This window comes from Tachypleus tridentatus, chromosome 12 (assembly GCF_004210375.1).
Source record: "Tachypleus tridentatus isolate NWPU-2018 chromosome 12, ASM421037v1, whole genome shotgun sequence".
NCBI classification, from domain to species: Eukaryota; Metazoa; Arthropoda; class Merostomata; order Xiphosura; family Limulidae; genus Tachypleus; species Tachypleus tridentatus.
The window spans coordinates 83249502-83262208 of record NC_134836.1 but is presented as its reverse complement, the minus strand read 5'-3'; the positions used below and the strand labels follow the sequence as shown (position 1 = coordinate 83262208).

The following is a 12707-nucleotide window of genomic DNA, read 5'->3' as shown; positions in this document are numbered from 1 at the left end:
AAAACTTTGTACAGAAAATTTATTCATTGATGAATTAACGAAGCCGTAATAATAATACACTTTGTAATACGACTGTTATTTTAAAATGAAACGAACGTCCGAAGAAAAGTGTTTTTTTCTCTTTGAGATGTCATATTAAATATGCTAAACATCAGTTAAAATGCGTTAATCAGTTTACGAATATAACATGACAAAAACACTTTTGCGACCATTCAGCCCCGAGCTAGCGTAATGTTGTCGATGTCAGCAACTGCACTTATATAAATTATTTTGCCCTTGAATTCTATGCGCATATTAAATATGATGACGTCTGACAAGTTACAAGTATCTGTTATCTGATACGCTAGAAAATTGTTTTTAATTTTGGTAATTCAGCCATACATTCTTCGCAAGCTAGATGCGCAAAGCAATCAAAGGCAATAATGCTAAATTCTGTGATGTTTTCATCTTTGATGCACTCGTCCTTCTCAAGGTTGAAATTTATCTCTTACCAAAATGCTTATGCAATCTTTAAAAACTTATTGTTTCATTCAGAATAATGGATTAAACGACGTAAGCTTTGTCTTTTTTTTTTAAATGTTAAAGTCAAGCTTATGAACTGTACAGACAGATCAGTTTTGGGTTTGTTCTAGATGTTATCAAGATTAGTTTATGTTGTTTTAAAATGCATCCTGAAATTTAGCCTCCGTGACTGTGTCTCATACAATGAATTATGTCAAAAAGCCTTTTTTTCTATACAAACATAAACTATAATAAAATAAAAAGTGGAAACATCTTATATCAGTTTATAATTACCGTAGAAATGTTATGAATATTAAAACATTTATTTTGCATTAACAATTTTTTGTGCTATGTTTGTTTTTGTTTTAATCTTACGCAAAGCTACTCGAGGGTTATCTGCTCTAGCCGTCCCTAATGTACAGTGTAAGACTAGAGGGAATGCAGCTTGTCATCACCACCCACCGTCAACTCTTGGGCTACTCTTTTACCAACAAATAGTGGGATTGACCGTCACATTATACTACCCCACGGATGAAAGGGCGAGTATGTTTGGTACGACGGGGATGCGAACCCACGACCCTCAGATTACGGGTCGCACGCCTTAACCCACCTGGCCATACCGGGCCTTTTGTGGTGTGTTTTCCACAATCTGTTTCTGATTTAATCGTACTGCAGAATATTTTTGTTTTATTTTCCTTTAGTTAAATGTATGAAATACCTGAAGCCAACTAAATTGCCAACATGCAGGACGGCATAACATCTTTTTTACATTATCTCAGAAATTATTGTTAACGTAATGTTTATTTTACTTCGTAGTCTTTGAATAAATTTCTCTGTTCATATTTGATCATGGAAAAAACTGCACAAACTTTCTTTTTACATGAAGATATGGCAGATATTAACAAGTATTTAGGAGAACGTCAGCATCATAGAAAACTTATTTTTTTAATCGCACATATTTAAAAAAAAGAGTATTCGAGCCCAAGATAGTCTTCAAATTGTAGATAAGACAGTCAAGAAACATCTAGTTACATGTATAGTAAAACTTTAGTATTTGTTCTATTATGTTTTTAAACACTACGTTAGTTATGAAGTTCCATAGGAATTTTTAAGATTAGAACAGTATGTAATAATAATATTCCAACCATATACAGTGCCGACGACACATTTGGTTCAGTCCAGAGCTGTCCAATCCTGGTAAGATACAACGCAGTAGTCAGAACACTATTTATATAAGCTGTTTGTTACAACAATCTTACCCTTATTAACAAACAAACATAAAGCCGAACAAGTTTCAAATATTTTTCTAAAATGAGAGACTTTTAATAGGCATTAGTTTTTAATGACTTTGTGGTAGCATGCATGTTCCGTAAATATACAAGTGGAAAGAAATATATATATATATATATATCGCTAAATAAAAAAAAATATTTAGGATTGGCTAAAGAACATGAAATAAAGAACAAAACAATATATGAATTGAAATGGACATATCACTTGATTGGCTCATGATCATATAGCATACTAAGGAATTTTGATTACACATGGAAAATTGTTTTTGTTTTGTTTTTTTGGAATTTCGCACAAAGCTACTCGAGGGCTATCTGTGCTAGCCGTCCCTAATTTAGCAGTGCAAGACTAGAGGAAAGGCAGCTAGTCATCACCACCCACCGCCAACTCTTGGGCTACTCTTTTACCAACGAACAGTGGGATTGACCGTCACATTATAACGCCCCCACGGCTGGGAGGGCGAGCATGTTTGGCGCGAACCCGCGACCCTCGGATTACGAGTCGCACGTCTTACGCGCTAGGCCATGCCAGGCCCACATGAAAAATAAAATCCCTACTTTGTCCATCGAAAGCTTGGTGTTTGAATAGAACTTCAGCTTTCATCATTATAACTTTTCTTTAGTTAATTTTAGAGTACTACTTTTGTGTCAATTTTATAATGGAATAACACTTTCCAATTTGAAGTTTTTGCTCTGTTTGTTTTACCAGTGAAAAAGCCATTAAAGAAGAGAATTTATTCTCCACGTATAGTCGAGACAGCGTAGCCTGCTATGTAATCATTAGTTGGTCAAGTGATATATCCATTGCTATCCACATCTTGTTTGGTTCTTTTTCTCAATTTCAGCAGACAATTCTAGATAGTTTTTATTAAGTAATAATTTTTTTTATACTTGTTCACTTTTTTTATAAGATGGCATATGCGAGTTACTAGATTATATAATTTATTCTAAAGTTTTATAAATTTTGCATAGAATACTAATACAAAAAGTAATCAAAGCTTTTGTGCTCTACCAAATGAAAAAAAAAAATTAAAGCTAAAACTAGGTAGGCTGTATGCCTGTTGAAGAAGGATGATGATGAAATGTGGGACACTCTGGATAACTGAAAAGCGGCATATACCTCGGAGATAGCGCGACTATATCAGGTAGCTCTTCATTTTTAGCTTCTGATGGTCTGTAGGAAAAAAATTCAGTTTACTTTTGTACTGCTTTAATGTGGGCGTCCGCGTCATCCACACACAGAAAGTACTAGAGCACACTCTGATAAATTTCAGAAGATTATTAGTAATACATAATTTGTGAAAACAATAGAAATATCAACTGTTAAATTTGTAAGAAAATATCCCCTTTGAGTGTTGAAAGACTCAGTTAAAGGTTTAAGCCAAAATAACATTATTTAAAGTGTTGAATTGATTCACAGTCCTAATACGTTTTTAGTTATTTACATGAAGTATATTTTTTAGAATTTTCACTTTTGAAAGACCTCCCGTAGCACAGCGGTATGTCTGCGGACTTATACTACTAGAAACCGGGTTTTAATACTCTTAGTGGGCAGAGCACAGATAGCCTTTTGTGTAGCTTTCTACTTAATAACGAACAAAAACATTTACTGGTGAGACATAGTCGAAGTGTGCACCATCTTTACTAGGTGTTAATGTCATATGCCCGTAACGTATACAAAATAACGAAAAAACACAGACTCGATATTTAAAGCATTTTCTTGAAGTTCTTTGAATCTTGGTTTATAAAACATGCTTTAAGAAATGTCTTTCTGATACGTTTTGAAGTTTTATAACACCCCCCATGGTTGAAAGGCCGAGCATGTTTGTTGTGATGGGGATTTGAATCCATGATCCTCAGTCGAACGTCTTAATCATCTGGCCATGCTGAACCTCATAGAATTAGTTAATAACTTCTCAATTTGACAGTTTTATGAAACTTTATCACGGCATAAATACTTTATTGGAACTTTTCAAACCAATTTTAGAGAAATAAATATTTTGAGTAGCGCTGTTTTCTATGTTATTGTTTTTTAGTTTTATCTCTTTATCACCAGTCCCTTTGTACGGTTATTCGTTTATTTTTTGTTTATTTATTCATATATATATGCGTTGATTTTGCCACTAGTTTATAGTCTGTATAACTGTTCATTTATATTACAATATGCCTATTTTCTGACATATTTATTTGTTCTATCATGCCTCTTCTTTTATTTGTCGAGGGTTCATTTTTGAGCCCATATTACTGTCTTCCCATGACGTTTCGTGACTTTGTAGTCAGTGTCTTATTTCTCTATTCAGCTGTTACCAGAATATTCACGAATACAGTGGCTTATTTTCATACTCTGTATTCCTGTGAGGAAATCATTGATAAATAATAAAATAAATTTGGAAAAATTATTTATGATCCCCAAAAAATACAAGGATAAAATGATTTGTTTTTGAATTTCGCGCACAGCTACACGAGGGCTATTTGCACTAGCCGTCCCTAATTTATCAGTGTAAGACTAGAGAAAAGGCAACTAGCTAGTCATCACCACCCACTGCTCCTCTTAGGCTACTCTTTTACCAAGAGATAGTGGAATTTACAGTCACATTATAACGCCCCCACGGCTGAATAAGCGAGCATGTTTAGTGTGACGGGGATTCCAACCTGCGACTCTCAGACTACGAGTCGAACGCCCTAATTACCTGGCCATACCGAGCCAGGTAAGGATGAATACACAAAAGCATACAAAAATCGCTATATAAGGAGCCAAAGTATTTCAATAATAATTTTTATCTAAAACTAAATGTTGAATTCCTGTCAGTTGTATGAATTAAGGTTTGTATAAAAGCATTTGAAACGGAATGTTGCTATACAATCATATAGTGGCTAATAACCAATATATTCACCCAGTACTTACTGGCTACTTATTCAGGGATTTTTGTATGGTTTTGTGTATTCATCTCTATCTCGTTTCTGTACTTTTGGGCATTGTCATTCTTATATTATATTTAATGTTTACAAATATTATTTTTTACTTGCTTCCCTCTTTTTAAACAATTTCATTGAAGTATGTTGATAAGTGAATATTTGCTTTATTTTTATAATTCAATGGTAATATATATATCGTTAACATCGTATCAGTTTTGTCAGTTTCTCTAATTTTGGATTACACTTGAAAAAAGTGAAGCTGACGTTAAGGAGATATTTACAGAATCCACCTCTTCCAACGTTACCACAACTTTCTGCACGTGCATACAGTCGACTCCACCACATGCTAGGATGATGTTAGTTGATAGGGAGGACATCATACATAACCCAAACCAAGAAGTACAACAGCACGCACGCCACGTTCGGCCCCATCGAAAATTTGAATAAAAGTAGACTGTATAATGTATTAATTTTATAATTAAAAACCGGATGTTTTTAAACGCATACATCAATAACATGCGTAGAGATCTTCAGTTGCATAAACACTTGATCTTCTTGATACCCTGAATATTAATTATTATTATTCTTTATTTATTTTTAGTGAAAGTGTTTTAACAACTATCATGTTTGTGCGATTAAAAATCACAAATTGTCGTTATATAAAACCAGGTGCTCTGTCACCTAGCGACTAGAAATGAAACTGTTATTTACGAAACATGTAAATAATACATGATTTTAAAGTGAATTAAGGGTTCAGTATTAGTTTCCCTTTTTTATTAATTACCCCAACACACACGTATAAGAACAGAATAATATTACTGTTAAACAAGCTGTGAAACAGTCGATAATGGTAATTAGGTTCTCTTATAAGGCTATAACTAAACTTTAGCAGTTATTTGTAAGAGTCATAAAGTAATAGATTGAACACGGCAGCCATATTTTGTCGCACCATCCCTAAACACTTAGCTCTGTCGTGCTTATGATTCATGTTTTCATGTTGATACGCGAGCTTGTTATTCAACTATCTCTTTCATTTTTATTTTATCTTTTATAGTTTACGGTAGTATTTGCAATAACTGAAAATTCAAACTATATTGTCAGTGAACTACAAGTTCAAATTACCCGTATAGTCTCCAAATTATACAAATAAAACAAATGAAAAACGTGACAATTATGATAAGTATACAAGTATAGCTTTCAGTTCTACAAATAAAATGTGTATAGAAAATTTTCTGGCTAGGCACAGCCAAGCGATATGTAATTTGTAGTTCATAAGTACTATTTGTTGTTTCTGCTATCTGAATCAGTCATAATAAAACCAACCCGAATATCGACAACTCTACCACGCTAATCTAACAAGGCCACTTTTGTTTTCTTTGACTGGTGGCCCAACAAACTGATGAAGTTCGTTGGCTATCTCGAAAAGTTTGTCTACAAAACTTCTTAGTTATAACAAATGTGTTGTAGTTTATTGGAATGGTAAGAATTGGTGTTATTGAAAAATCAATAATTTTTATAATGATAATAAATAATATAATATATCTATAAACAGAGCCTTTTGGGAGACTGAACAAGCATAAATAGAAAAGAAAATATTGTAGAATATACTTGTTTCGACTTGTTCTTGTAACAAAGAATTTCATAAGATCTAAAAGTACTATTGTGTAAGAACGTTTTGACTTAGCAATTTACAATAAGAACGAGTCTTCATACATGTGTTTTGTATTTTAGATTAATGTATCTGTTATTCTATTTAAAATAGCCTTAAAATACTGAAATGTGACACATATATTTTGTCTTTATAGAGTTTCAGATACGTTATGGAGAGGTAACTAATTATAGTTTAATAAACAGGGAATAGTGTCAGTAATAAAAAGCTTTCCTCAGCAAAAGGCTGCGTTGGATTACGTCTGAATGAAATTAAAAGGGGTGTGCAAATATGCCGCAGCACGTGCTATAATATGTGATCAAAATGATATTGGTGAATTCTACATATATATATACAGACGTACATACGGTGTTTGTTATTTACTATACACACCGTCCTTCCATTATCATTTCATACATTTTTAGTGAACAACATTTGGTTTATTTTTATCTTCTGGCCACATATTTATTCAAGTAACTGCGTTTTGAGATTCATAAAAAAAACCTATGATTAAGAATAACCATTCTGTAATTAATGTTTCCTCAATTTGGTTCCTGAGTTGCCTATTCATATGGAAACAAATCGTTCTTTGTGAGAGAGAACCGCAGTATACACTCGTGAAATACGATGCACTCAGTGTACGTGTACTCGTGCATGTAAAACATAAACGTACAAATCACATTGATCCATACGTGTTTGTCATGAGTTTGTTTATTCGTTACAACAATTACAGAATCGAATTAAAACTGTTCTCGGAAGCGTGTATGGTAATCAATATATTTAGGTACCATGATGTTTTGGCGTTTTAGTTTTATAGAACCTCTATGTTTTATGTATCCTCTTGCTTGCCTGTCTATATCATTGTCTGTTTAACTACCTATCTGTGCATCTATGAATAAATGAATTTACAGTTAGAGTTAAAAAGAACGTATAAAACATATTAAACATATACATTTCTTGCTTGACGTAAAAAAAAAAAAAAGTCACTCCCGATATCCATTTGCTGTTTTTCGCTGAACAAGGGAAGTTGAGTGGAAAGCACTGCTTATATGTACAGTTAATATTTTCCAACGCCGGTAGTAAAATATTTCATACTTATGAGAGGATTTTACATCATTCTTTTGATTAAACAGTAGATTCACTAACATTGTATTGGCTTACTATTGCAGGTTTGACCGTAACTCTGTAATGGGATTTGGTAACTCTTAGTAAAGCTTGCTTGTCCTGTTAAATGAATTCAAGAATTTCTGATCAAACTTCATTGCATATTTTGTGAAACGCCTCTTGGAGTTAAGCCAAACTGTCAAGTTTAGTGCACCACCAAGCACACACAAGACAGAAAATCAGACACTGTATATAATTTTTGTTTGGTTTTTTTGTCACTTTCAGCTGAACATTTTTATGGGGACATTTGGAATACCCCTCTCTCTTTCTTTACACTAGCTACAGAACGAGACAGTTTTAGGATTTGTTGCACATTAGACGAGTTATTTTTCATCTTTGAGAAAGTAGTAGGAGGAATTGATAAGAGAATGTAAGTGATTGAATATGCATTCTTTTATCTGGAAAAAAGAAAAAAACCTAACCAATGGTCTCTGCATATAACCCTGACACATAATGTAGCCTTGATGCTATATATATGTGTGTGTGTTTGTGTGCGTATTTTGTTCTCTGATATAAAAATACTGTTTGTTCACAGTCACAGTGGCAATTGTGTCAGTTATGCTAGTCTTAGCTCCATGATGCTTACTATAGGTTTGTGATGCACAATATCCGTAACATACCTCCACACTCCTTCTCTATATTGGCGTTTGTAATTACGCTGCACCAACTTGGTCCCTGCAAACCACACCACACATTAAGCCTTTTTCTTGCACGGTTGCCTAATTACACAGTAACACTACTCACAGGAGTGAAACAACAACAACAACAAACAAAAGATTTTGAGTAGCTCAAACAATTGAGAAATTGTAATAATTATTAATCATAATATACATCACTTTTAGAGCAGTTAAGCACTATTTTAAGTGTAATTGTGTGCTATCAATTTGCATTCTGAAAATTTATTTATCAATAGAGTGCTCAGTAAAGTTTCAACTGTACCCACATTGCTAGGATTTTGTTACAGATTACTAGTTATATTTTCATCTTAGGAAAAAAAAATGCTTATTTGTTTAGAATTAAGCACAAAGCTACACAGTAGGCTATCTGTGCTCTGTCCACAACGGGTATTGAAACTCGGTTTTTAGCAGCATGAGTCAGCAGACATACCGCTGTGACACTGGGGGGCAGAAAATTATGAGAGGAATTCACAAAAGTGACTGAATATGCTTTCCACTCTCTGGCAAAAAAAGAAAAAAACCTTAAGGTATGGCGTCTTCACATAACCTTGACACATATAGTGCAGCCTTGATGCTTTCTATATGTAGATATATATTGTTTTGCGATTTAAACATACCGTTTTCTACAATTACTACACAAACTCAGAAAAAACAACAACAAAAAAGAAACATTTTTTCAACTGTTTATTTCTGGCGTCAACGTAGTGTTCAAAATACAAACTAAATTTATATACATATACATAGACTGACGTAACAACGTTGCTTGAACTGTAGTGTTCAATGAGTTTATGAATAGCTAACTTAAAATTATACATTGGAGTTTCTTAATAAGTTTTAATGACACTAGTTAGTTTTCTGTTAACAGTTCTATATTATACTGTTAGTTTTTGTTTGTCAAAGGAAAGTAATAATAGACACTGTATATCTTTAGCAACTCTTGTAATTAAAACGCGTCACTATCCTCAGTTTATCAATACCATTGATTGGTACATATGAGACTGACTCAATAGTGAGGTTTAGCTTTTTCTCAACTTTGTTAATCCTACTTGATACTGGCGAGAATTCGGGTATTATATTTATATTACTCTATTGATTATTCTTCAGTTGTTTAACTAAAATTTCTCTTTCATTTTGTTGTTATTTCTTATTTCTATTATAATTAAGGTAGAAATTACTTTATAATAAATGAAATTTCAACATAGATAATACCGATATCAGCAGGAGTCTGATATTAAATGCTCAGGTAAAATTGTAGCTAGTGATAAATATAGGGGGCCTATGATTATGGAAATATTAATCCATTATACTTTGTCTAGTTTTGAACGTTTTCTATTACAATAAACTTTATTCATGTTTAACTATATTGCAAAGACTTCAGACTTTGCTAGCAACAATGTTTAAGTAATACGAATTTATACGTATATTCTCAGAATAATAACATTTATTGAAAGAAATTCATATTTCTCACGTTTTTTTTCCATAAAATGTTCATTCTAAATATTTATAAGTTACGCCAGTTATACATTTTTCTGTTAGAACTTAATATAACTAAATGTAAAAACCAAAATGTTTCACTTATTATAATATATTTTTTCTAGAATTCGTGATTTTGATGCCAAATCTACATTCATATAAAACTTAGTCATGGTTATGAATGGGACCAAGCTTTCTTTTTATTTGAAATTATCAATATATGTAACAATAGTATACAGTTAGAGGTAAAAAAATTATAAATATAATTAAATACATGAATGTTTTAAAATAACATAAAACTTAAGCCATGAAAAAAATACCCTGTGAGGTAATTCTAAAAATGTTATAATAGGAAACAGATAATAGATAGAAGAAAAGTTAAATTGGTAAGATTTAAAAAAACTTCACAGTTTTTTACTATGACAGCTAAAGCGCTATAATTACATCTACGTGTTGATGGAAATCGATAAGCAAAATTGTGGTACCTAATACAGTTCCACAATTTTAGCCAAATTCCAATGCTTCAAATAAAATTGTTATAAACTTTAATGTGGTGATATATTATGTTCTGTGTATTATAAATGTTGTTGGTAAAAAAAAGTCTGGAATAAAATAAAGTTTAGAAACTTGTTACTTTGGTATGACTTTGTCATAGACATACAAACTAACCGTACTTTAACTTGTTTCTTTGGTATGACTTTATCATATACATACAAACTAACCGTACTTTAACTTGTTTCTTTGGTATGACTTTATCATAGACATACAAACAAACCGTACTTTAACTTGTTTCTTTGGTATGACTTTATCATATACATACAAACAAACCGTACTTTAACTTGTTTCTTTGGTATGACTTTATCATATACATACAAACAAACCGTACTTTAACTTGTTACTTTGGTATGACTTTGTCATAGACATATAAACAAACCGTACTTTAACTTGTTACTTTGGTATGACTTTATCATAGACATACAAACAAACCGTACTTTAACTTGTTTCTTTGGTATGACTTTATCATATACATAAAACAAACCGTACTTTAACTTGTTTCTTTGGTATGACTTTATCATAGACATACAAACAAACCGTACTTTAACTTGTTTCTTTGGTATGACTTTATCATAGACATACAAACAAACCGTTCTTTAACTTGTCACTTTGGTATGACTTTGTCATAGACATATAAACAAACCGTACTTTAACTTGTTTCTTTGGTATGACTTTATCATAGACATACAAACAAACCGTACTTTAACTTGTTTTTTTGGTATGACTTTGTAATAGACATACAAACAAACCGTACTTTAACTTGTTTCTTTGGTATGACTTTGTAATAGACATACAAACAAACCGTTCTTTAACTTGTTACTTTGGTATGACTTTATCATAGACATACAAACAAACCGTACTTTAACTTGTTACTTTGATATGACTTTATCATAGACATACAAACAAACCGTACTTTAACTTGTTACTTTGATATGACTTTATCATAGACATACAAACAAACCGTACTTTAACTTGTTACTTTATTATGACTTTATCATAGACATACAAACAAACAGTACTTTAACGTTCATCATTATCAAATTCCGACTCTAAATACCGAACTGAAATACTTTAAATATATTTGAAAAATTGTTGATTGTTTGTAGTACAGCACAAAGCTAGACAATGGGCTGTCTGCGTTGTGCCCACCACCGGTATCGAAACCTGATTTTTAGTATTAGAAGTCTTCAGATTTACCTCTGTATCACTGGGTGGCTATTTGAAAGATGGAAAGTAAAGCTTAAGGTTATTATACTAACTGTTTTCTGTAAGTTCTCAAAGCACGTATCATCACCTTAGTGAGATAAATTTGCTTTTCAGATAGCCTGGGTTCCTACTAAAACATGGAAATACAACACAGCTGAAAATGGGACGTTTATTTTCTAATTGTTGTTTAACACTAAAAACGTAGCTAAATTAATACGTAGAGCTATGTATTGAGTTTTATTTATGTTAAAATACTTTTATTTGCGAGTTTTCGGCCCTGTTAACGAAGCTTTCATCGAACAACAATGAAGAGGATCCGAAGCTCGCAAATAAAAATGCTCTAACCTAGAGAAAAATCTTTGGCTAAACAGAAGGCAGTTAAATAACAAACCACCACCAAACCATGTCTGATCGAATAGGGGTATTTAATCGTCACGACCACTAATTGTAGAGTATGGAAACAAATTACCCTTGAATACACAATTCGAACACGCTGTTAATCATTTTTCTCCATGTCCTCCACGAAAACGGGAAACTGATGTTAAGTATATCCGCTGTTTTTAGTCAGGTCGCTATTCACGGTATTTTCCTTCATTGAGCTCACGGTACATTTTTAGAAAGTTTCTGTCCACAGTAATTTTTTTCATCGAGATTACAACTTTTTTCTTTTTTTCCAGTGAGGTCTCTGTTCACAGTAACACTCTTCATGTAGTTCATATTTAATTTTCAGTAAAGACTCTGTTTCCAGTAACTATCTTCATTGAGCTCATAGGTGTTTGTTTTTTTATATAGTCTCTATTCACATCAACTTTTTCATTGAGTTCACAGTTTTTCAGTAAAGTCTCTGTTTGTAGTAACTTTCTTCATTGGGTTCACTACTTTTCTCTTTTCTTTTTTTTTTCAGAAAACCTGGGTTCAACCATGGAAATAAACTCGGCGTTTTCTCGCATTCACAGCAACGGTAAGTGTAATGTGAAAACTGGGAGAAATGTTTTCTTGTTTGTTTGTTTTTAAATGAGTAATCTTGAGTACTTAAATTATTATAATTTTATGAAATATTTTAATCGTATTATTTTCGGTAGTGATGACAAGTGATCTTTGTTTGTTCATACTTTTGTAACACGTATTTCACTTCTAGGTTTAGGTGTTAAATTCTTATGTTACTTTACGAGAAATACCCAAAAACAGAAATTTTAGGTTTGTGTTTCAGCTACCTTAGGTCAACTTCTTGTATTTGGTCATTAGTAATTTAATAAAATCATACAAAAAACTAACATT

The 12707-nt window shown here is 32.3% G+C and overlaps 1 protein-coding gene across 22 annotated transcripts in view; it reads left to right on the top strand.

Moving 5' to 3' along the window:
- Nucleotides 1-12707, top strand: part of LOC143233833 (histone deacetylase 4-like) — a 149949-nt gene that overhangs the window by 79054 nt on the left and 58188 nt on the right. For all 22 annotated transcript variants that reach the window (XM_076470588.1, XM_076470585.1, XM_076470573.1 and 19 more), the window contains one exon: nucleotides 12334-12390. In XM_076470588.1, the coding sequence (XP_076326703.1) occupies nucleotides 12351-12390 (40 nt within the window). In that variant the 5' untranslated portion in view covers nucleotides 12334-12350. The remainder of the gene's footprint in view (nucleotides 1-12333; nucleotides 12391-12707) is intronic.